This window comes from Vidua macroura, chromosome 8, assembly GCF_024509145.1.
Source record: "Vidua macroura isolate BioBank_ID:100142 chromosome 8, ASM2450914v1, whole genome shotgun sequence".
In the NCBI taxonomy this organism is placed as follows: Eukaryota; Metazoa; Chordata; class Aves; order Passeriformes; family Viduidae; genus Vidua; species Vidua macroura.
Genome location: NC_071578.1, coordinates 25278633 through 25305302, shown reverse-complemented (window position 1 = coordinate 25305302; position 26670 = coordinate 25278633). Strand labels below are relative to the sequence as shown.

The following is a 26670-nucleotide window of genomic DNA, read 5'->3' as shown; positions in this document are numbered from 1 at the left end:
TCTCATATCCATTACACTCTGCCTTCAACCTATCTTCTCTAATCCTTCTAGTGTGGATCTGCACAACTTAGAAATGTGTGGGTTTGCCTCCTTCACTGTTCTTATGAAATCCAAGCATGATAGGTACCTGGTATAGATTTCACTAAGCTCCCTGTGAGTTACAGGTATTGGTCAGGGAATGACAATAGTCTAGAAAAGCTTTCCCCCTACAATTTCATTCCCTGCTCATGTAACTCCTGTACACAGCACTGCTGTAGCATATGGCCATCCTGCACATCTGCTTCCCTTCTGGCAGAGCACAGGCCCAGCACAGATTTGCCAAGACAACTGTGGCATGCTTTAATAAATCCTATTACTAACACAGCAATAAATGCATCACAGAAGAAAAATTAACTTCACCAATTCCCTGTCTGAATTCCAATTGCCTGTGCTACAATAGCACCAGACCCTTCCTGGTGTCTGCCATGCACTCTGTCACATGAGCAGCAGCCCAGCTCTCAGCAAGACACTGCTGAAAAACAGTGCCATTGCACTGTTAAGCAACCATCACTGTCCAACTTTGTATCTTACAGTTCTTGGCACCCTCAAAATCATTTCAGATATTAAGCTTTCATTCATTACAAAAGAAACTACAAAAAAAAAAGAAAACAGTTATCAGAGTTTTCCTCAGGAAGCACACGTGGATGGAGACAGTGGTTTAATACCTTAAGTCAAAGTTGAACCAGGAGGTTTAGGAAAAATCTGTCCCAAAGTTGCATTTCCTCCACACAAATATTAGCCTGGAGCCACCACTAAAACCTTTACAAATTCTAACTAACAGTGTGAGAAAGAACCAGACTACCTTGCTGCTGAGCATCTCAGTTGGACCCTTCCCACTGGTTTAATCAGTTCCTGATTTAACCACCTTTAACACCTCTGCTTTGCTGACCAGGGGGCCTTCAGGAAGAGCTGGTGAAGGTTGGAGTAATCCCATCGCTGGTCCGAATATTAACTGACTATGCAGAGACTGAATCACTTGTCCACGTTGCTCTATTGGCCTTGTACAATCTGGCAGACCTTGGTAAGTAAGGTCTTTTTTAAAGTTTTTTTAAGTTTCTGCATCTTAGAGCAAAATATCATCTCCACACTGTCACTGCCTTTCCATGCCCACAGGTTTGCAGGCTTTGTTTGTTTTCTCCTTTGTTTTTGGGGTGGGGTAGGGCTGGTGTTTGGGCTTTGTTTTTAAAACACAACTGATATCTAATCAGGAACTGTCCACAGTTCCTGATCTGGATTGGAGAAATAACTACTCTTTTATGGACTACCAGCAAGTACTTATACTACATTATAGCAATTAAGTTTTAACAGCCAGCTTTTGACCCCAGATGAAGAGATGGCATAACTTCATATGGTAAATTGACAGTTTAAACTCCTTCAGATTTGGTACATTAAAAGCTTGTTTATTAAAACTTCATTTCTATTTAATAATTAAGTTTCTAAACCTTACTGAAACAGCTTCCATTTTAATTTACAGAAGTTTCAAATAAAAATGATCTCTCCACGAATTTAGAAATTTGTGGAGACAAATATATTTGCCCTACTTTACACAAGTTGTGAGTAGAAATGGAAGAAAAAGATCAAGTATAAAGTTATTACCACTCTCTATATATGGTCTAGCTAAAATTTGATCTACTGCTTCCTGCATTTAGGGGGATATGCAGGGAAGGGGACATGCTATCACACTGTCACATTATTCTCTAAGGAGGTCTGTCCTTGTTATATCTGTTATATTATTTAATACCATATTCAATTGAAATGTATTCTATGTCAAACAGTGGCAAGCTTTGCTAACACCCATCTTGCAGATGTTTAAGATGCCAGCAAGACTAGAAGCACCTAATCAAGGCAAAAAATATACTGCTACAGCAAACTCACATGTGCCAATTGTTATATTAAATAATCACGCTACAGATGGATTTGTATGAGTCAGTGAAATTATGCCAGGATTAATTTGATACCTATGAGGTCTACAGAAGTTACAGAAAACATTTAAAGAACTTTGGGGGGAGAAGGGATAGAATTCTGCTGTCTCAGTGCTGTCCAAAGAAACAGAAGAGTCTACAAGAACAGAAAAAGCCTTCAAAAACAGTGTCTAATCACTTCAGATCATAGGGAGATATTTTTAAATGTTTACTTAAATAAAAAAAATTCAAAATCCTGACTTTATCACATACACAGATTCAGCCAAGGAAGCCCTAAGCATGACAAAAGTTGCTGAACAACTCGTGAAACAACTGAGGAGAGCAGAGAGCCATGAGAGGTTAGAAATTGTCTTTGAGGTCCTGCAAGCACTTGCAGAAAATGGTAAGGCTCCTTTTGGTCTGGGTGGAGCAAGGGGAGACTGGGTATTGTACTGGTTTAAGGTCTGGGTTCCAAGTTTGCCATGAGATCCTGCAAACGGAACCAGCAATCCTTTCAGGAGAAATAAACCCAAGAACATGCCAGATCCTGGCCCAAGCAACACGCAAACAGGTGAGACAAGAAAGAAAGGAAGGAGAGAATACCATTCCACTGCATTTCAGTAGATCCAAAAGACAGCAGATTCACACTTACTCTCCATGGTGGGTAAGAGGAAAGCAGCAACACAGATATTTTTTTAGTTTTAAAAATCAGAACAACCGGGTACCGGTTCAATCCCTGTTTGGGCCATTTACTTAAGAGCTGGACTCACTGCTCCTTGTGGATCCCTTCCAGCTCAGAATATTCTGTGACTCTGTGAAGATGCACACTCTAAGCAGAAGTGCAACTGACTGCACTGACACTGCTCCACTAAAAATATCACAATATCTGGCACAGATTTTAAAGACATGAAAGTTCATGACTGGCAACACAAGAAATGTCAAAGACCAATGCAGAAAGGTTTGCTCGTTCTGCCTTGGTGTCACCCTAGCTCCAGAAATCTGTTACAAACAAAACCAAAACAGTGACTGCACCTGAAAAACGACTGGCTAAAGTTCAAGGACTTAGCTTTCTAGTTTGAAATGCTTCCAAAAAGAGACAAGAATCTTTTAATGTGCTTTTACTGTGATCTCTACAGATACTCTGAAAGTGCAGTTGGTGGATGCAGGTGTGCCAGAGGTGCTGTCCGAGATCCTGCTGAGGCTCCACGGCAGTTCCCAGGCTGAAGATACATGCATTGTGAAGGCTGCATCGGATCTCATTGTCTCTCTGCTTCTTGGAGGTAAAAGGGGAATATTACAGGTCAGGTGCATAAAGAATCAACATCCAAAAGTCTCTTTAGCAGAAGAGTTTCCATTTCTGTTGGTTTCTTTTACTTAAAGAGGGACCTATTCACAATCTCCTTTATCATCCTTGCAGGAATTCTTCTCAGGCATGACACTTTTCATTTCTATAGCCTAAAGCCCAGTGCTTGTGCCTAACTTAATATAAACTTAGTTTATATTCCTGCTATGCTGTACTTTGGGCAATATGGATTAAAAAATAAAATATCAAGAACTGGCCACTTACACTGCATCCCACCACTCTCAACCCCAAAGCAATCAACAACGTAAAGGTCTTAACCTTAACAACAAACTAAGTCATCACTGACTGACAGAACAGTTCAGTTTGGGGGCTAATTATAATCAGATATGAGATATTCTCTATTTCTCATAACACAAGTAAGTACTTACAGAAGGTTTTTGTTAAGGGCTGTGGCATCATCTCTTAGAACATAGGTACTTGCACCACATCTAGACACTTGCAGGTACCAAGAGAGGGGCAAGGCTTATTGCTAATTTTACAAAAGAAATTATAAGGTTGGTTATTCTCTACCCTTCAAAGATGGAAAGCCACTGTTTGTGAGTGCATAGAAAACCAACACTATCAGATTTCACTACTCCTTGGTTCTGAAATAGTTACTTTCTGTTCTGCAGACTAGAGACTTGCATGATTTTAAGTTACAGATACTACTGAGACTAAAATAATTTGGGGGGCATAATCGTAAAGAAAGGGGTGATCAAGTATGCAAGCCTCTGCACTTTTTTTTTTTTTCTTTTGCTGAACCGCACTGTATTAGAGTGGAGACTCTGGAAATACTTAATGGCAAATGTTTGTTAAAAATAAAAAAAAACAAAACAAAACCAAAAAAAAAAAAAAAAAAAAAAAAAAAAAACCCCAAACAAAAAAAAAACTACACACCAAAAGACCACCAAAAACTCACGAAAACACACAGAAGAAAAACCCAAATAAAAAAAAAAGAAAATCAACAGGGTTACTGCTGGTTTATGTTTTAAATCACTTTTAGGAAGGGAGGTTTACTCAGACATTGAGATGGGAAGAAATCTCATGATAAGCCATTTTATCTTTCAATTCCTATTATAGAAAGCAATGAGCCTTTATACTCTGCAGAGAGGAAGAGATATTCTTATGAGGAGACTCCTGGAAAGCATGCTGTGCTCAATCAATCAGCAAAAGATCCCCCCCACACTCCCTGTCCTATCTCACCAATAGCTACTATACAGGCTTCAAACTCAATTAACAAAATTGCTCAGCTTTCTGCATTAGTAGGTGCTTAATTATTAGAAAAAAATCCCTCACATCTGTCTGAATGTTGGTTTTGGGGTTTTTTTTAAAGCCAGCTATCATCCACACATCTCTTCACCTCCACCTCACAACCTTTCTAGACTCCCTTTCTTCTTGCCTCATAGCTTGCTCTGAATCTGCCATTGTGCATCATGGCTCTACAAAGGCCACAGAAGTGCCCCCAGTGCCTTTAACTGGCTATTTCAATTTACCCAGTTGAATGGCTTGCTTTGTCACTCACTCTTCTTCCCCACAACAGCATTAGATATTTCATGTGGAAGAAATGAATAATCCCTCTCATGCCTCAGTGTGTGTCACTGATGTATGCACAGCTTTTAATCTGAGAGAAAAAAAATTCTATGGAAATCTGTTCTGAGCATCAAATGACTTCTAGGCAGTGAAAGGATGACAGACAGCTTTTGCAGCTATCAAAAGTGGCTGTTCCTATCAGACTTTAACTATGAGCCATTAAATTGAATGTTCTGCTGCTATCCAAGCAAAAACTCCATAGGAGAGAAAAGCAATTTGGAACTCTGTGACAATCAAAGCAAGGCAACCACTAATGGGCTCTGCCTATTTGCACTTTACTACATGAGGGGAAAAAAAATGTTCTGACATTCTTCAGTTTGAGAGGTGGGGGTAGGAGAGAAATTAAGTTCAATTAAGGTTAGTCTTTATGAAGATCAAAATATTTTCCCTGTAGAATTTTATCAGACCAAAAGAGGTGACCTATTTCTATGGAACCTGTTTTTAAGGAGGACCGGGCAATTTTCCTCATATACTCTGATCTCCAAAGATTAGGACTAGGAGAGAGCACTTGAAGAATGACAAGCAAAACCATCAGCTTTAGAGAATATATGCATAAAATGGTATCAAAAGATTTCTGTGTGAGTAGAATCTTAACTATTTCACAGACTGACAGTTCTCTAATGAAAATATCCAACTACATTTTACAAGCATTTGACAAATTCTGATCTAAGGTATGTAAGAATACAGAGGAAAAAAGGCTACTAAGTGAAATGTTAAGAGATAAAGAGACTAATAGGCACTCATTCAAAAGACAACAGAAGTGTCTATGACTTTGAGGTGGAAATAACATCCCAGCCATGAGAAGTACTGTTGCATACAGTTAGAGATATTATTAAAAAAAAAAGGCCTTGCTCTGCTGAATTACCAGCTAAGCCTCTAAGTTCCCATAAGAAAGAATCAGAGGAATGAGAAGCAGTGAGCACAACAAACTATTCTGTTAAGAGAACCTTTTGCATCTGCAAAAAAAAATTGCCTGTCCCATGAGAATCCACAAAGAAAATATGTAAACACCTGGGTAAAGAAAGAGTCTTAGCACAAACACAAGCATTTTCTATCTAATTAACTGAATGGAAAGAAAGTTATGAACCAATTAGAGTTGTACATGAGGTCTTGAAAACTGTAAAAAATGGGCTGTAACATTTGGCTTTTCTGCATTAAGAAACTGAGTCCCATCTGCTTATTACTGCAACAAAGTACTAGAGCTACTTTTGACCAGACCATGTATTTGCATGAGGTGTGTACAGTTCCACTAATAACCCTTTATTCCAGGTGAATATGTCTTTCTATTTAGTGTTCACACTGTTTTGCCATTCTTAACAAACAGCTTTCAAAAGCACACAATAAGGAATTGTTCATGTGTGTCAGACATACGCTTCTCCTGAGGCATAACAAACTGCATAAAGCAAAATACAAAAAATTATTTTCCAAATGGAAAATATCATCATCAAAACACTTCCATCAGAAAGGATGTCATCTACAGCATAGAGGGCTTCCTTTTGCTCTTTAGCAGAATTTTCTCATTTCCTAGGCAAGCTAAGCAGCTTCTGAAAACAAAGCTGCCACCTGTATGGAGCAAATTCTCAAAGACAGGAGGAGAGATCCAGACATGCCCTGACAAAATACTTGCAGAGCATTGCTGGGCAAAGTGGTAGTTTGTTGGAATGTACAAATCTGCTCTTTCACTGGGATTTAATAAACCAGGTCAACACATATTTTCTGAGCTTCATATGAGTGCAACACAAATAGACTTCTCATTTCAGAAAATGGGTTTTTCAAAAGAGGTAAGAAAAACCTGGTTCTGATTCTTTCAAGGAGTTGTTAATGACTATTTATTTCACAGAAAATAAAGAACAGCAGTACAGAACTAGTAATCAGACTTACCATTGGTGGGTAAGATCCCTGGTTTCACAATAGTGCCTTAAATCAGTAGAATAGCAAAATTAGAGGAGTGTTAAAGCTGTCCTGGTGAGAAACGAAAAATGCCACTGGTATTCTACCTCATGTGAAGTGGAAAATGCAGCAGCAGTAAGGGAAAAAAAAGGGACTGGGGAACCTATGGTTTTCAATTTGACAGTGATTGTCCCTTGAAAGCTCTCTCAAGCTAAGCTCCATTGGAGTCTGTCTCAGCATCAGTTTATAGGTAGCTGATATTTGTCTCTAAAGAGCTGAAAGTAACAAAAAACAATGCAAAAGCTATAGTCAAGACATGAAAACAGTCGAGGCAAAGACTCCCTGCATTCAGAATTTGCATCATTCATTTATCTTATTGTGTTTCTTACCCCTCTCACCTGCTTGGTTCTGCCTCTCTCTTCAGATGGCAACTGTCTGCGAATGTTCCAGCTGGGAGTCGTTCACCAGCTCCTGGATCTGCTGGAGAAGCACGTGCAGAGCGGGGACACCTCTGTGCAACAGGCTGCGCTCAGCGCCCTGCAGAGCCTCGCTGTTCCAGGTGCGCAGTCTGAGCACAACTGCCTCACTGCCATCCTCTGCACAGATGGGGCATCCCTGCAGCTCTGTCCAATCACCAGTACCAGTCCCCTGTGTTTTGAGGGGCAATTGACCTTTTCCCCCACCCCTGCAGGAACATATATTTGAATAATTCATCAGGACTTCCTCATCTACATAAAGAGTTTAAATATCATAAAGTGTAATCTCATTACTAGCTGATGAAGTAGTTTCATATGAATAGCACACAGCAGCTCAAGACAAAAAAATCAGAACAGGGTTCATGGCTTAAAAGGCAGAGAATGGAGTGGATACACCTGATAGGGATGTCTAACTTTCTCTTCTATAAAGCTAATATTCATTCATATTTTACAGAACCAGTAAATCTTAATGTTCTTTGAAGCTGCATTTTAAAAAGCTCAACTCAATTATAAAATATCAACATACAGCATTTTGATTATCTGTTCTGTTCAAGTCTGTTACAAATCATTTTAGATGTTTCCAAGTGTTTGGACACTTAAAATGCTATTCCTACAATATACTTTTCCCCATCAATTCATAAAAATATCTGTAATTTATCTGTAATATCTGTTAGGTATTCTCTAAGAGAAACACTTCTAGAAACAAACTCTATCACTTTCAACAATATAATCTGCTACCTGAAAAAGAAAAATGAAAGACACTGAGTGGAAATCCATAAACATGAATTAAATATGGGTGAACACTTGGAAATAGACATAGAAAAACTCTCCAATTTAAGCATTGATCTTAAAAGATAACAGATGCTTATAAAAAATTTAAAAGTCATTATGATCTAGTAAAAGGAGTCAGTCTGCCACTGAAAAGCAAGGACATCAAGAGCAAATTACTTAATAGGGTGTGCTTCTCAATTTGCCCAATAAAAGGATAAGGGATATAAGTTTTCTCCCTCATTTCACTGTCCGATCTTCCTCACCACTCCCCCAAAAATATATGCAGAAGGAAGGAAAAAGATTGCTCTGGAGGAAGCAGCTTTTGGTAGCACAGTTAAGCAGTATTAAGACTCCTTGCAAACAAGCTTCTGATTATTTCAAGGGATTTACTGCACCAACCACTGGAGCAAAGGCACAAAAATGAGAAGATGAAAGCACAGAAACAAAGGCACGAACAACAGGGCATCAGTGATCTCAAATACAGAAAGAAAATCCATTTCCAAGAAATATGGCTGAGTAAATCACTTCTGCCCCCCAGTTCAGTCAAGATGAGCTAGCAAAGAACAGGCTTCCTCATGTGACTGGGCAAGTGGATGGATAATCTATTACAACTAGAAAAAGGAAGAGAAACAACAATGCTGTGTTTTACATACTTTGCTCTGGGCAGGGCTAAGATCAAAAGTAACCAAAACTACCCAAGAGCAGTTACTATCAAAGTTTTAGCCCAAAAGAGAAGTCTAAGCAATCAGGTGGTCCTGACTTAATTTCTGAGCTCGCTAACAAGTTGGACTCTTCACTAGAAGCCTAACACAGCCTAACACACAGTTCACAACAGTTATGTCATATCTACATTTTCAGGTGTTTGTGCCATTACTGAGCCTCACATCAACACCTCTTTCCCATTTTCTAGTTGTCAGCAAGGTTCAGATGCTGGAGGAAGGTGTCGCAGAGCGGATCGAGGCACTTCTAAGGGCAGAGAGCCCTCCTGTGCAGTTTAAACTCCTTGGAACATTACGGACCTTAGCAGATGGCCAAGGTAGGCACCTGCCAACGTTCACTGGGATCAGCCTGAGCTCCCCTCCTCCCTTACCCTGCAAAACAAGGCTGTGCAAGACTACAGGCTGAGTGTCCTGCTAACCCAATTCCACTCCATCTGGAGACCTTCCAGCAGAGATTACTGCCAGAGGCTGCACGCTTTCCAGACTGCCCCAGTCAGCCTCAGAGGCAGTTGAGAAACAAACCACATGGAATGAATCTGCAGCAGTCAGTGAGAATGGGCAAAGGCCTAAAAATATGTTTTTCACCAGAGATACAGCAGCAAGGCATGAGTATGATGAAAAAGAGACAGGTTTTAGTGGCAAATCACAGGACAGCAAATCAATAAAGAACTAGAGAACGTAAAAGGAATAAAGGGAGCTGGGGTAGAGCAAGGCAGGAGAAATTAATTTCTACCAGTCTTTCTATACATGTTGCCAGTTTTATCTTGCTCATGTGGCTCAAATGTTGAATTTATTTTTCATGTCAATGTTTTGGATTATTTACTTGTACTTCATTCAGTTTAACACAGAGGGGGGTATGCAAAAGCAACAATAATCTTTCTGAGCACATCATTGCATTTTGAGAAACATGCACAATGTCAGAATTACATTAAGATATACTTCAATATCTTCATTTATCCTTAGGCTTACTTAGCTCTTACCATACCATGACACAAAACAAATGTCGTGCAGTTTGGTACTGTCTTTCACATTGCCAGAGCAGCTGCTCTAGAGCACTTATCAGTACTGATTCCTTGATATGCAGGAATAACAAGTTAAAACTAGAATAGTTATGACCATTTTGTGATGGGAAATGATAACTGACATAGGACAATTAAAGACATCATCACTTCATTAGTTATATGGAAGAGGATAAAAGCTCACTCTGCTACATTCCATGCTGCACTCTATTGCACTGCTGCAGACACCACTTAATATAAGAACTATTTGCATCTTTTATCAAACTAGCATGCAAGATAGAATATTTAGATCTAGTCCTGCTATTAATTTGCACTACTTCCAGTCCAGTGAAAAGCTGCTTTCATTTACATTTCACTGTGGTAGGAAATGAACATTGTGAGACACATGGAAACCTAGCATCTTCTTGTTGTGAGGCTTTGAAAAAAGTCGTTGTAAGAGAATTTCTCCAAAGTTATATCTCAATTGTGATAAGGTGTTTAGCATTTAAAATTGAGACATCACAGTAACATAGATCTAAATTATCAAACAGTAAATTATCTTTTTTTATTTTATTAACCAGCCCTAATACAAACTTGGAATTTGACACAAGGTACAACTTCTGAATCTGAAACAAATGAATTATCAAAATGCAAAGTAGAATAAAATATATAGGATACTCAATGTTTATCCATTCCTACCTATGAACACACAATTCTCCCACTTTTAATTACCTTCTATTCTATTAAGCTAACATTGCCTTTAATTAACTCAGCCTGAACACTTATGAACACACATCTACTAAGAAGTCCACACTAAAGTCAATTGCCTTATCTAGTATAAATTCATTACTCTGACTATCAGCAGGCATGCTGAGGCTTACAGACTAGAAGAAGCAGGTTTCTTCCTAACCACAGAAAACTGCAGGCAGATCTGTCAGTTTCATTACTCTAAAAAGACCTTAAACTCCTGGTTCTTCCACCATTTGGCTTCAGAGGAGCACAATAATTTGTACACTTCAGTAGCCAAAGGACTTTGAGCACAACTGAAAATTCCATCTTATAAAATGACAAATTTGAATAAATTCTAAGTTAAAAGGTCTTCCTGTTAAGAATAACTGGGGTTTATCTTAAAGAGCTCTACTGCCTGTCAAACTGAGTAAAGAATCTGCCTTTGCCACAAATCTCTTAAACTAGTTCCATCCTCCAGCCTCTTACCTAAACTTCCTGTACTAAGCAGGATTACTGATCTCTGCAGACTAATGAGGAACATCTGACTAGAAACAAGAGTCTTGTGTTACAGGAGATAACATGCAGGTAGCTCTGCAATGCCCAGTAACTCGTCTCAAAACAAAGTATGCCAGCTAGGCTATAAGCTCCCAGATTCCTTGTGGGATTTTGACCTGTAGACTGTTCCTTAGCATACTGGACAAATTAAAAAGCAAGTGTATGTACTTCTTCATCTCCCTCCCCCAAAACAGACAGAGCATAGGCTCACTTACAGCTTCTGGAAAATGTCCAGAGCAATCGTGGTTTATTGACATTGACCATCTGGTGCATGCTCCATCTGATTCTTCCAGCATATCTCAAAAGAAGTGCACAAAGAAAGGGACAGGTAAAGGAACAGGAGCAGGGTGATGCCTCTATCAAACCCATCCCTTCTGTTACAGATGTTCACACAATTAGAGTTCCACTTCCTAGGACAAGTTATCTAGTGAGGTTTTTTCAAATGTCAACCACAGACACTAATATTTCTATCAAGTCTTGAGATAGGGTTCCTGAAATGCAGGGGAATGTAAATTAAAAGGCTCTTCCACAGTAAGGGGAATTTCTGATAATGCCTTATACATGGTTCAACACACATTCTTAAGACTCAGGTCATTCAATTACTGACATGCTGCCATTCTGTACTAAGACTTGGCTTCCCATACTACCAACAGTAATGAATTATCACCAAAACAGCACAAACAGGCTCCCAAGAGCCCACAATTACATTTGTGCAGGGCTCAAAGTGCAAGTGCCAAAAGCCAAGTGGGAAAGGGATGAGCCTCCTGAAGTATCACAACAGAATATTTTTTTCAAAGACAGAAAGCTGCTTATTTTAAGCCCTACTTCAGCAGCCCCCTTAAAACAAGAGGTCTATTGACACAGCTTATTTTGTCCTTCCCCTGCATGATTCCTTTGGAAAATTTTTCCAAGATCTTTTAAAAGCTCAGTGCTTCAGTTAGAGTTCTTGAAGGTTGCTGAGCACAGGTCCACCATCTGAGTTACTTCTACATTGGCATTCCTGTGACAGACTGACTGAGGGACCTGATTTTGAATGCCTCTTGGTGATGCTTTTCTCTTCAGCTGATGCAGCAGAAATCCTGGGCCAAGACCCCCAGCTGCTCAACAGGCTCGTGCAGTGGTGCAGTGTGAGCGACCACAGCGGCATCTGCGGAGAGGCAAACCGGCTGCTGGCATCCATCCTGCACCACAACAGATCCCAGGTACCAGACCCCCTGCTCTGAGAGATTCCTTCTTCACCTTCTCAAATATTTTTAAAGCTTGTGGACAGAGCTAGGCATTAAACAGCACGTGCAGCTTTATAATGAAAACCATGAAGGTTCACAGTGACAACCTCTCTGGTCTGCCTCAATGCCAGTAAGGGGGAAACCTGTGCACCCCATAAGCACAGACACGTCACAGAAACGAGCACCATGGTCACTTCCTGTCACTTGTCAACACTGACCCTGCTTGAGGAAGGCTTGAGAAATGGTAATAAGCAGGTCAAGCTTTTCTATGGTCATAAATATGTTTTAAATTTCAAATTAAAGTGTTAAAAGTAACCCAGAGCTGTCCTAGATGTCAGTCCTTCGGAAGATCCACAGAGCCCACCTACCCATGATGGACAAATCTGGCATGACCTTTAAGTGCTGGCATTTTCAAACCGGTTTCTGTTTTTGGTAAATTGTGCTATTACACACAAGCATCCAAGCCATGTTTTACTATGAGGTAGTGACTAAAAAAGTAGATACTCTCTGCATGGCCTTTGATAAAGCAAAACTAATCATTGCTAGTTTGATGGCTTGAAATGAAAGTGGAATAAGGACAAGTAGAAACAAGACAAAATATATATTTATCTTACAGATATGCACCTATAGTTAATTCTAAGTATTGATATTCCAGGTATATTAGACCAGCCCTAAGCAGACACGTATGATCAGTGCCAAAAGCAATGTTATCCCTAGTCTTTGAATATTGTCAGTTTGCACTGCAGCAAACAAATCATTTCCCTCTATTCAGGAGCTGAAGGGTGCAATCTCATTTCCCACTTCACTCTACTGCATTCCTACATTAGATTTCCATCTGTTTTACTTTTGCTTTCACAGGAAGTGGTCAAAGCCATCCAGGCAGCACAAGGAGTGAAGCATCTGGTTTCCATGACAACAAGTGAACATGCTGCCATGCAGAATGAGGCTCTGAATGCCTTGGCAATAGCTTCTGCCATCGATTTAGGTATTTTCTTCCTAAAAGCACTTACCTGTGCAAGATCCTCAATTCTTAAGAAACACTGGCATGCTGTTAATTCTAGGTAACATATACAGAAAAGCATGTTTCTTGTCTAGATTTAGCTCTTCAGCATGAAATGAAGGTTGTCACCATTCAGATAATAAAATCAACATGCTTTAGGAATGGCCTGAAGGCTTTTTTATTTAGGATAGAGTCAAATTATCATACTTTGTGGACAGGCACTATTTAAGTAGCATAATATGATGCTAGAAACTTACACAAAAAAAAAAAGGCAAGTGGAGGTGATGGAGATAAAAAAAGATGCTAAAGGTTAAATGAAGGACAAATAATATACTCAGATGGTCAATGAACACTGTAAGTAGCAGAAATAATCTTCAGACCATGAGGAAAGAATAAACCAGAAGAATAAATAAAAAGGCATTGTAGAAGCTGCAAATAAAGCAAGTGAGAAAATGGTAAATATTCAAACTAATTTTCCTGAGCTAATTTTCAGAGTTACATACAAATTTCTTCAGAATTTTCCTGTATAACTTGAAAATAGGTCTGAATTTATTACAATAAAGAGATGCCACAAATCTATGTACATCAAAAGGTAAATTGAAAAGAAAAATAAACTTGACATTTGTAATTTTCTTTACCAACACGTAAGACTGAGGAGCCTATTCTACTGCTTGTCTACCACTAACTCTCAAACTCATTTAGGCAACTAATGGGAATCAACATTTCTAGCACTGAACATAACAGGTTTTAATTTACTATCAGGTTAACTATATACAGTCAATAGTAGACTGGTCCCATCTTCAAGAATAAGGCCAACAAAGATATTCTGTACAGAAAAGAGCACAGAAATTCTTCTGTGCAGAAGACAGACGCTCAAGACCTTCCTGTATAGCCAGTTTGAAATTAAGCCAGTCCAGAACTTTCTTTAAAAAAGGAAGCATATTCACTTTATAATTTCTTTCCAGATAAGGGTCAGCATATCTTTGTTTATTTTTCAGAAACTCTTGAAGAATCTTTTAAAGAATCACAGCTAGTTCAAAGCTTACACAAACTTCTACGAGATGATAACACAAGTCCTGAGGTGAAATACAATTCAATGGGCCTTTTGTGCAGACTTCTTAATTCAGGTAACTTCATTTTAAGTTGTCTGTGACAGAAGGATGAATATTTGTGAAGAAGACAAGTGGTTTCTGTTACCAAAATATGCTGCCTGCAATGCTCCAGTGAATGAGTAAAGGATACTAGAGGTTCATTCCATAGTGATCACCAAAAATCAGTCAAGTAGTTTCCTTCTCTAGGAAAAGCTGATTAAGCCATTACTTGAATAAAATAAGAAAGAGAGGAAGGCTTCATTCCAGTGAGTCAGTGGCATAACCAAGTCCCAAAATAGCAAAATTAGTATTGGAGTAAAAGCATCTTTGTCCAACTTCACCGTGCACAAGTGCCTGGCAGTCCCAGAGTATTTTTGTGTCCAAAGAAAGAGTGAGTCTGTACCATGCTCACAGGCAGGCATACATTTGTTCTGCCTGTGCTGTGAGCAAACCAGAAGCCAAGATAAAGCAGCCATTTTAGCAATGCTGCCTTCCCACAGTGACTTCCAGTAAAGCATGTGAAAGGCATAATTTCACTTTCATTCCATGGTCAGGGAAGACTTCAAATGCTTCCAGCAGGCTGGGACTATCCTGGAATCCAGGAGTCCAAAAATCTTATGGCAGTTTCTCACATCTTAACACAAACATTACATAAATTGAAAATAACAATTGTACTTGGGCAAGGATGGATCACAAGGTGAGCTGCCTTTCAAATCCTTGAGCCACCCTGTATTGACAGACAAGCTGGATTCTGCAGTATACTCTATTTTATCCCTGTAGCCACACAGATATTGGAATAGGGATAAAGAACTTGCAGCTTTCAGTGCTACTATGAAGTATTGACATAACAGATACGATCTATAAGACTTTTTTCCAGAGATGTATATACATAGCATTTTATAGACTAACTGTAAGGCTAAGAGTTGAGTCTTACTAATATGGAATGGTAGCAAAAAGCATACAAGTGCCAGAAATTGTCCTGTATTAGAATTTCAAAATTTGATTTTCCAGTCAATCAGCTCTTGGAAGTCAAGCAGGAGGAAAAAACCTTAATATGTCCAATACTTCCAATGGCTGAAAGGGTATATATTGAAAAAAAAATGTTTTAATTGAAGCAGCTTATTATGAACAGCAAGTACTCCAAACAAATTTTATCTCACAATTGTTGGGAACCACTATGCCATAGCAGGTAACTAAAAGTCATCATTTCACCTCCCATTCAGGTGACCTGAGACAAGAAATAGAAGAGGACAAGATCAAAGACACCCTTGAGCAACTCTGCAGCCACAGCAATGCAGACGTGGTCAAGGAAGCCATCACAACATTACAGGTTTTGAGAGGAGAGACACCCCACTAACCTCCCTTCTCCCCCACAGCAAGTCAGCACTGCTGCTGAGGCAGACACCACCAGCTTTGCAACCCTTGCATTTGTCATGCTGCTGCACAACCACCACTGCTGAGGCCCAGGTGCAGCTCCTGCTTCAAAAGCTGTGTATAAAAAACTCCTCATTAGCACATCTCTTTGGCCTGATACTTGCACCACTGCTGCTCCTCACCAAGCCACTAACACACAGCAGGAAAAAGTCCTGTCAAGCAAATGGTGTTAAGAAACATCACAGGAGAAACAACAGGCAATTACCACTCATTATACATTTTTCAGGGGCTTGGTTTTGTGAGATTAGGATACACACTTGCAATTTTTCTTGTATCAACTGGACTTTTAAATAATTATGTAGAAGTCTTAAGCTTTTATCGTGCAACCTGAAACACAAGTTAGATTAAAGCTGTAGCTTAAACAATGCAAAGGGCTCACTGGCACATTGTGAATGACACTGTTAGGTGAACATGTCAAAACCAAAACTATCTTTAAGCTAACTCCCCCTTCAATCTCCAATTTTAAAGCCCATCTCTGAAACTGTACCTGCTCCTGTCACAAGTCATATTCCTAAACACTTGAGGCTACAGTCTTGTCCTGATTTCAGAGTTGCACCTACTGGAATGAGATTCTGCAGAAGCAAAACTTACAATAAACTACAGTCAGTAATGCAGTGCTTGGACAAGACACAGAAATAAAGCCAGTCAGAAATTACAAGTGGGTAGGGGTGAGGATGTGGAGGCAGCCAGCATTCCATTATCACCCGTAAGAGAACGTGGGTTTAACTTTAGATAATGGGAAAAAAATGTAGTAAAACAGATGTCTCTGAACATTTTTGTGGAATCCTTTTGTATTTAAAGGATGAGACTGTAACAGATGAGAAGGTAACAGATTCTATTCCACAACTTGTTCTATGGGAAATTTTGCAACATAGCTTCAACTGCTTCAAGAGTCATGTTGTCCAGACCTAGAAGATCAAATTCAAAACAACGAAGTGGTAGAGACTGAAAAGCTTGGAAGCAATTATTTTTTTTTTTAGCCAGCAGAAAAGCTATTGGGAAAAAAAATAAACAAGCAGTGATCTTCAGAAACCTATTATAAAGCAGACTGTATTTAGAAGTCAACAAGGCTTCATGTTCTCAAATTGAGAACAACTGGCTTATGTCTGCAAACAAACATGACAACTTTGTTCCTGCAAAAGCCTTCCCACTTGCAAAACCCAGTAACACTACTTAGCCCCTGACACTCATCACCAAATATCACTCTCAGGAGTAGCCTTGAGAAAGGGAATTTCATAAAACTACCCCAGAGAAGTGACACTTGTTGAGCAACACACAAACAAGTTTTGACAACATTGCAGGAGAAAAGAAAAACAGCACTTTTAACTTCTTTTGATGTCCAGAGATTTAATAGTTACTTTACACCATTCTGCAGCTCTTGTCTTGCTCATGGCTTTCCATTAAAAATGCAGAGAAAAGCATCAGTCTTATCTATTATTCAACAACCCAAACAGAAAAGAAAAAATATCAAGAATTAGTTTCAGCAAAATACAAAAACAAGCACCCCCAATCTCAGTAGCCAGTCTAAACCTTTGAGAGTGAAATATTAGTGACTGGAAGCAACACATCTCAGGAATCAAACTCCAGGAGTAGAAAATACTGAATTTTATTTAATCAAATTTAAGGCTTGAGAAAAAAAATATATTGAAAGTCACTCAGAAAAGCCATCTCAGAAGAGGAGAGGAGCTCCCCTTCCAGTGGCTGAACAATGTTCAAGCTGCATGACAATGCACAGGTAGTAAGGGGAAGAAAGAGGGAAGGATGGAACGGGGATACAAAACCCAAGGCAATTCTACACACAAATCAATGGCCACATTGAGCTCCATGGACTGGAAACACAAGTCTGTCCACATGGCACTGCATGAGCTCACCAAAGCTAAAGAGCTCTTGGGAAGAAACATTCAGGTTTTCACAAGGCAACCCAAGGTCCTTTGGTCACTGCACTCTTCAGTGCTTATATTCATCCTGTTCTTCATGCACAGGGAAACTGTGTCCAAATCAGTTATAGCAATAAAAACAGAGGCAGTTGCACTGTCAGACTGACACAGACATACATTGCTTAACGGAAATAAGTTGTGCTCATTTCTGAGAAATAAAAGTGATCACACTGAAGTTTGCTTCTCTCAGTCCAGTTCTTCAAGTCTGACCTCTTTTGACATCTTCATGAAAAACCTTGGTAGTGTTTGTGAACTTGTTCCAAATGCAACCGCTGAAATCTCAGCATCAACAATGTATCAAACCCCTCTGTGAGATCACTGAATTACTTTTCCTTTGAGGCTTCACAGGCAGGCTCACACCCAGCTGCTTTTGCTGACTTGTTTTAGACCATAACCTAAATCTTTAGCCATGATATCACTGCAGGTCCACAGAGAAGGTGCTAAATAAAACTAAGTAGAAAGTCTTCCCATTAGAAGTCTGAAATTACACTAGCCACATAGGGCATACTTCAGAACATACAGGGGCAAAACAACCTAGAGTCCCAGGATTTTAGAAATTATACTGAATAAGCACAGAGAAGTTTATCCACAGTGGCAAAAAAGACAAGTCACTCCATGAATTTAAAGGTCCTCAAGATGAACTTCTCTCAAATTCAGTTCCAAATAACAAACACTGATACAAAAGCTGGTGTTAATATGGCCAAAGCCATAAGAACAAACTGTGGAAAGACTGTATTTCAGTTAAATTCTGGTTAGCATACAAACAGTACTTCAAAAAAAAAAAACCAAGTATTAATTAGTCTTCAGGTAACTTGGCAAGATTTGCAGACCCTGGAATCCTAATCTGTAATGCTGGCTCTTGTCAGCAGCTAATTTCAGTGCATGAACTCCACAGCCATCTTTGACACCAGAATGATTTCCACCAAATCACTGGAATTCCTTCCTAGCATTAGGAGCTGGCTGTGTCAAAAACTGGCAAAGGGAAATGTACTCCCTAGCTGGTGTTTTCAATGCAATGTTTTATGACTAAAAAGTTCCAAATAGGAATCATCCTTCTCCTATTTTACATATATCAGATTATCACACATAACCTTAACCAAGTAAGTCGGCTGATGAGTTGTTGCAAAGTTTCAAGCACCAGAATTTAAAGCAAAGTTTGATGGCCACTGCTCTGCTGCTTGCCAAGTCGTAGTATAATCACACATTTCTGGCTGCTCCTGGATCAGATTCAACAAATAGGTAATACAGACATCAAATTCATGGCTTTACAGAAGAAATGCCTCTTGCTCTCCCCTCAGTGATCTACTGCTATTGTTTTCTTGTTGTATACCAAATTTTAAAAGTCACAGTGTACTTCTAGCCATTTTACTTTCAGATTTTCAGATGAGTTAATAGCAGACTATTCTCTGCTACTGTAAGGAAATCAGCCATCCTTAGACAAGCTTCCTTTTCCTGTTGTGTCTCTATCACTGGCCAGAAAAAGAACTATGAAAGCTGAAGTACACATGAGCACTGTCTGAAGTGCTTCACAGATTACAAGCTAGAAGGATGTCTGGACAATCCACCAGACACAAAGATTCTTACTGTTGATCAACTTTTCCCAGTGAAATGTTTGTTAATACATGCATAATAGAAAAAAAGGACATAATATATTTAAAAGTTTGGCTTCCAAAGAAAGCCATATACTTTAGAAATACAAGTATTAAACCCTTCAGGCACACTACATATAGTAAAATATCATTATAAAAATAGATACTTTTCTAAAATGTACACTATGTTAGGCACTGTAAATGAACCTGCTCTCCCTGAAAAACCTGGTGTCACTGGAAGCAGTAAATGATGTTAGTTATATGGCCCACAGTAAAACCTACAGCCAGAGCTACTTCCAAAAACTTTTCAGTCAGATACTGTTACCTTACAGCTAAGGATACAACACCAAAGTCTTCCAGAAGAGACTGCACCTCCTACTGAGCTACAGATCCATCTACTAAGCCCCCACAAAGGGAGGGCTGGAAGAAGAGTTCACTTTTTCTCTTGATTAAAATAAAAATAAGAAGGACTAGTTCAGCTTCATGTAGAAGATGACTGAAGAAATCATTCTGCTTCACTGTATTTTGATTCACACTGGAACCATGAACCAGGCAAAACTGATGGCTTGACAGCTTTACACAAGACTTTAAAATTCAACAACTTTAATATTTTGCTAAATATGTACTTCCTTATTTAAAAACGTATTTCAGTAAGGATTAACACTGAATTTGTAAGTCTTTCATCAGTCCTGGCAGTGGCAGTTAAGACTTGTGAAGATCAACATAGCAGTTGTGAGAGAAACTAGAGGAATAACAAAAGCCATCAACAGCTAGCACAGCATGCTTGCTACCTACTGAAACAAGCTGCATTCTCGAGTGTATGCAGACAGCACTTTTTAAAGATATTACTGATCATTGGAAGGATAAGCATTTTTAAAGAGGTTTTTCTTCTATAAATAAAGAATATTTACATTTTTCTCAGGGAACAGCATCAGGGCTTTACACCCTCTTGCCTGAAACAGAAATTTGTAAGACTTAATGCTACAGATCATCAGATTTTTCCCATGCTGGGAACTGGCTTGCATTTTTCAAAATTGTGTGGGGTTTGCACAACCTAAAATCAATTCAAGATCTAGACATTTTGTGATTTTTTTCCCCCCAGTTTCCAATTATGGTTGCTGGATATGTTGCCAAAAACGACTGGATAAGTCTACTGGAGAGATTAATATGATTGCAAGATTCTGAAGAAATCAGCATGAGACATTTGAAAAGATTACAATTTAAGACAGGAGACAGGAGTGAAGACAGAACAATCTTCTTAGCAGTCCTTCAAGGAAAGGGTTCAGCAGTTTCATGGCTCCCCGCTACAGACTTTAAAATCTGTTCTGCCAATATCTTGGGAAATTCCATTTCTTCCTCAGAGATCAACGCCAGTGCACCGAGTTATCTTGCCAGAAAAAAGGTAGACAGCATGTGTTTGGTGTTTTTTTTTTTTTTTGTAACAGCTTTTAACAAAAACCATGAGCAGGGAAAAAAATCCACATAAGGCTTTTAACAATGGGAGTATTTCATGGTCCGTGCATTTCTTCTGCCTTGGTGTCCAATCAATAATCTTAACATACACTCTCTTGCAACATGGGTCTGCTTTCATATTCAGAAGGCATTACTTGCCTTTACAGCTTCAATATCAGAAATCAGTGTTCTGGCTAGGAAAATCCCAAAAATCTAAAAAGATAAAAAATATACCATTTTGTGAGATAAAACACTTGTAACGTACCAGTCTGCAAGATGCTTGTTGGCAGGTTCAGATATCATTTCATAGCCAAGATAATCCATCAAAGTATAGCTATTACTAAAAGTAATAAAGGCAACAAAATCCTGCAGGTAATAAAACTCATGAAAAAAATGCTTCATGTAAAACTTCAGCAGCCTTCAAAATAATATGTTTTCAGATGCTTAGAGCTAGAACAAATCCACTTAACCAAATTTGAGTGTCATAAACACCCATGCTTACCTACTGCTAAAGCTACAAAGCACACATTTGTATTCATTGCACAACTTTAAATAACAACCCAGTCAGTTTTCAGATCAACTTTTTTAAATACAGACAGAATGTGCTAAAATGAAATTCTTGTCACAGACAACAGTTAAAGTAGTCCCAGATCATTCAGAGACATTTTAAATTTGGAAATTTTAACATTCATGTCAGTTCTCAGGGAAACCTTCCTTTACGAACTGAGGATAAACTTTTAACTCAGCAAATTTTCTAAAACATTCTTAGCAATAATATAAAACTGGGGTGAAGTTTTGGAAAGCTAAAAGATTTCATTTAAATGCAGTCAGGTTATGTCTAATTCTCAGTCCCAGAATGAAATAGCTTAATGCACAAGAATGACCCAATTGGAAAATACAAATAACTGAAAGTGGTTTCAGGAAGCCTTGGGACACAAATAGAGAACAACATAAGTCAAGTTATTGTCAATCAACACACCGCCAAAAGATTAAACTTTGTGTCTTGACCATCTTCCTAGCAAGAGGTGCTGTTCTTAGCATAGCATTTCTTAATCCCTTCTTAATTCCTTCTTAATAAAAACATTATCACCAGATGGTGAAAAAAACAGATCAAACCCTAAGCTACGGAGGGCAGTATTACCAGGGTTCCAGGAAGGTCTTTTGCTAGCACTCTATATTCAAGTATTGTCAATTACATGGAAAATACTTCCTGTAGCAGAACTTAGAGTTTATTGTTTCTCATTGAAGTGAAGGAATTTCCTAGCACAGAAATTAATGCAGTGCAAACAACTGCCACAATGAAAGCAGGATCCACCTTGAAAGCAGCGATCTAGCATGCTTTACTGAGAATTTCAGCTCTCTCCTGATGTACCAAGCACTGATGAGGTGATAGAAGTCACTATCTTCCATCTGGTTCTGCTAACATCACATTTGCAACCTGTTCACCTACTTCCCTGCTCTTACATTCCCAACCATTTTGAGCAGCATGCTACAATCACTTCAGGTTAGCCACTGTAGGTTACCTACAGCTGGCTGAGGTAACCCAGCAGGTCTTTATTTGCAAACATGACTTTTTCCAAGAATCATAACATAACTAACCTGGAGCAGTGAGATAGCTATGAAGACACCTGCAACAATGTAGATATTTCGGGGTAACCAAGCTTCAAGCGCATGAATACATCCTTTGACAAAAATCTGATCATCCCATTGACTTTTGCTCTGAATGTAGAAAGGAAGAATAAGAATATTATTTTTCTGCTCAAGTTTGCTGTAAGATCTATCACATGATCCAGCTAAGCTTTGTCAAAAAGTTTTGTTACTTTTGCAGTTAAGTTTTAACCACACTTCAAAAAACACATCTGAATCAAGGAATGTCAGACACTGATATCTGTATCTTTCTGAAAATCCTGTTTATTAGAAGCACTGTAGAATTAGCAAATAGACGGTCAAATCAGCAAACAATAGATCAGCAGATTTAGACTATTACAACTGGTAACTGAAATGCACACTTGAAATCCAAGTCCTACCCCTTTTTGAAACCCACCTTTCCCCTTACCTATTCCCACTTGTTTTCTCTGCCCTCCCACAGTAGAATGTTACTTTAAACAAAGGACAATGTCTACTTTGCTCTACACCTGTATTATGATGTAGCACAGTTATTAGTTGCTAGAATTTTGAGCTGACACATCTATCAGCAATCCCACCACTTTTAGTTTTGTCTGTGCAGGCACAGAACATGACAGACAGCACCTTACCTTCTTTCTGATATCATAGCCACACTGTGTATTCACAACTTTTTGCTGCAAAAGAGATTTTAAATAAACAAATCAATTGACTTGTACTCACTTCTGTTCACAGCAAGTTTTTCTATCTTTTATAGCCATAAACAGGTCAATTGTCAGAGTCAACCATTTTTTAAAGTATTTTTAGTAAAAACAAGCAAAGCTCTATCAGAACACAAGAAAATTAATGACAAAGCAAAAGTGTGTACTATAGATTATGATATCCTGCACCAGAAATTTCAGCTGCTTCTATCACTTGGCATTGAACTAGCAACTTTTTAACATGAAAACTGCACTGCCAGCACACGGGTGAGACACCTGCATTTACAAAATTTATACTTAGTTTTATTGAAATATTAATAATAGAATCTCACATGAGATTTAAGCATCCTTTTGCCTCCTTAAATATAGCACCAACAACAGAAAAATGTGCATTTGAACAGTACTGCTCCAAACTAAGCTAGAAAATAATTACTGGGGAATCTTAACACGGAATATGTCCCTGACAAAGGCCTTTCTTGGCTGATTTCCAATACAACCAGAAGCCTACCAGGTATTAAATATAACTTACCAATGGCTCTCTCAGCACAAGGATTACTGGATGGATTTTAAGCTGTAAGTATTCCCAGCAGTACCATAAAGCACCATAAGTTAGCCCCTACCTCCACATTTTGGCATCTGCTGTAAGGCTCAAATGTTTCACAAAGTTTAGTAAAACAAGTTAACCAATAAGCACCTAAACCCTGCCAAAAGCAAGGATGACTCAGAAGCTTTTAGCTTCATACATGAATACTTCACTAATTACTGACAAACAAGCAGCAAATGGAGTTACTCCTGCCTATCTGGCAGAGGGGTGGTGAAACATTAATTTCAACTGGGGCAAGCATACTCTTAGAGCTCTCAGCTCCCTAAAAGCCAGGAAAGGCCAGAGATCCAAGGGAACAACACACTGGGAATAAAAAAAAAAGCCAGCCACAAGTGCTTCAGATCCAAACCATACTAAAATGGTTTGAATTCCTGGTGACAACACATTTTCAGTTAACAGGCTGCCACATTTGGACTCTAAAAAGAATGCAACAGAAACACAAAAAAGTTTGTCTGCACAAGAGTAATTTTTGGTCTCTTAGGACACCCTCAGAGCCCTTCAACACCTTATTCAGGAAGAACTTCCTGTCATAACTTTACAATCTCAGGGCAAAAACAAAGCCAGGAAGCAACTTACAGCAGGATCAGGTATACAACAGGAAAAAGGAACTCCGCACTTCTCACGACTTTTGCTTTCACTCTTGCAGTCAAAGTATATATTGAAGTCCCAGTCTTCTGGACCTTGGGCACCACAGCAATGGTTCTGCAGCAGATAAACACATTCCAGAAGTTTGTTCAGTGGGTAAATTTTCTCTAAAATACCTCCAAACAGTAAGTGTTTGCTTACAAATCTTCACCATCCCTAAGTCTGTGCAGAATCAATGACAGCAGCAGAGTAAAAAAACCTAATAGACATGAAATCAAAGCAATACATCTGGAATACTGGAAACAGGTGTCAGCATGTCAAGCAAAATCATAAAAATTATCATTTTGGATGTAATTGTCATACAATCTGTTCCATTGCAAATTTTTTTTTAAGAGAAAGCTTTTTCTTAGGGAGCAAGGGAAAGGGGAGCAAATGAGAAAGGTCAAAGGCAGATGCGTGCCTGAGAGAGCTTCCACAATAGAAATCACAATAAGCCTGAGTATCAGGGTATCTTCTATCCCTACTGCTTTCAATAGAGAAGGAAGAAAACCAGCACATCTGTAACACAGTACTATCACCTACAAATTATTATAATTCTATAAAAAAATGAAAACTTTAACATCTATATTCTCCTAGAAGGTATCAAAGAAGTGACAGGATATGAACTTACAATTCTCTGTAGTGAATCAATGATGTTCTGGAGGTCAATGTCATCTCTGTAGGATTTAATGTTATTCTCAAAGAATTCTTTTACCCTGTCCCTCACCCAGTCCTGGAACAGGAAAGCCATAACTGCTACAGCCAGCTCCAGCAGGAATATAAACACAATTGTTCCACAGAACTGTAAAAAGCAAAAGTCCTAAATTAGAAAATATGAATTCATTTTGAATGCATCCCTGTACTACCAGAAACAGACACAGAATTGGGTTCAAATTTTGATTCAGTACAGACACTGAGCACAGTGAGAATATAAGGTAAAGAAGCCCCAAGAGGCAGAGTTACCCTTTTGTTTTTGTCACCTGAACTTGACAGTAAAAAGAGCATCTGACAAAGTCATTATTTACAGCAGTAAAAACAATAAATGAGAATCTGTGAAACACAGGGCTAAAGAAGTCTTTATTACCTCTTGGATTGGTTCTAATTTTATAATTATTTTTTTAGACTTTTTTATCCAGATTAACTGTTTTCACATCTAAAGCAAAGAAGAAGTGTCTGTATAAAAAGAACTATTTAAGAAATTTTACATCAGTCACTGAAGTCCCAAAGTACAAGATGTACAAAGTACAACATGTACAAGAAACTTTAAAGTTTTTAAGGGATTTTGTTCCACTCTATTATAGTCTCTCAGTGATTCCTAACTGACTAAGTATGTTCCATAACATCACACTGTTAGATTCTGATATACCTACTGTAACATCATCGCAGAGCAGAACAAATTTTAAAAGGCAAGGAAGAGCACGTTCCACAAAGAGGAAAACAGCTCCCAGTTCATCATTTGCAGCATTCACACACATAATAATCCCCTCACACAATGATGTTACTTACAAACTTCAGCAGGCAGATGTTTTCTCTCAGTGCTCCCACACAACCAGCAAATCCCAAAGTAAACATCACTATTCCCACCACTAAGACAAGCACCACTGGGTCCAGACCGTGAAGACCAGTCACCTTTGTCAGATCAGACAATACACCCTGAAAGAAAAAGCCAGAATAGAATATGACCACTGTAAGCATGCTATTCACTCAGCACTCCTTCTGGGTGATTTCCACATGATTCCAAATGAACTGGCTGCAAACCCTTGAACTTGCCAACAGTGACACCAACAAAAAAAAGTCTTGCTGTAAAATGGTCATTGACAATACCAGTTTTCTTCATCCCAGCAGAGGAAGTATTAAAGTTACAGTTAGCAATTCTTTTAATAAGTCAGTTTCTCAGACTACATCCTCCTACGTCTATTTGCCAAACAGAATTCCACAAGATGGTGCCAAAACCTCAATTCTATCACTGAATGTTCATTTAGTTTCAAGGTAAAAGAATGTTTTAGATTAACTTGAAATGTATCGATCTGAAAAGCACTCCAATATCATGGTCTAAAAAATAAATTAAGAAAACTTTTCCAATCCTAGTGTTTAAGTGGGAGAAAGGGAAAAACATTCTAAGGATAAAGCACCTTATGGATGACATTTTAAAGAGGGAAACAATTTTTTTTTTGTTTTCAAGGGAAGCATATTTTTCCTCTTTTTAGTTACAACCCTTCTAGTGCTCAAGAGTCTTAGTAGTGTTCCTCCAAACGGTTTCATATATATATAAGTATAGTCTAAACACTCCCTTTTCACCCCAATAAAAATTCTTATACCAAAAGCAGTTAACTATTCTCTATATTTGCAATTTGCCTAACACAGAAGCAATATTTTCTT

General features: G+C 38.6%; 2 protein-coding genes across 3 annotated transcripts in view; one reads left to right on the top strand and one right to left on the bottom strand.

Annotated features, from left to right (window-relative positions):
• Window positions 1-15724, top strand: part of LOC128810920 (rap1 GTPase-GDP dissociation stimulator 1-like) — a 29869-nt gene extending 14145 nt beyond the window's left edge. Inside the window, 9 exon segments of the mRNA XM_053984088.1 lie at window positions 932-1060; window positions 2218-2343; window positions 3077-3220; window positions 7187-7321; window positions 8920-9045; window positions 12073-12212; window positions 13095-13221; window positions 14235-14363; window positions 15551-15724. Of these exon segments, the coding sequence (XP_053840063.1) occupies window positions 932-1060; window positions 2218-2343; window positions 3077-3220; window positions 7187-7321; window positions 8920-9045; window positions 12073-12212; window positions 13095-13221; window positions 14235-14363; window positions 15551-15684 (1190 nt within the window). The 3' untranslated portion in view covers window positions 15685-15724.
• A 1619-nt stretch (window positions 15725-17343) lies between these two features.
• TSPAN14 (tetraspanin 14) overlaps window positions 17344-26670 on the bottom strand; it is a 34851-nt gene continuing 25524 nt past the window's right edge. For both annotated transcript variants that reach the window (XM_053984111.1, XM_053984110.1), the window contains exons 4-9: window positions 25798-25944; window positions 24923-25093; window positions 24244-24369; window positions 22995-23039; window positions 22339-22458; window positions 17344-20952 (exon numbers count right to left, since the gene is read on the bottom strand). In XM_053984111.1, the coding sequence (XP_053840086.1) occupies window positions 20881-20952; window positions 22339-22458; window positions 22995-23039; window positions 24244-24369; window positions 24923-25093; window positions 25798-25944 (681 nt within the window). In that variant the 3' untranslated portion in view covers window positions 17344-20880. The remainder of the gene's footprint in view (window positions 20953-22338; window positions 22459-22994; window positions 23040-24243; window positions 24370-24922; window positions 25094-25797; window positions 25945-26670) is intronic.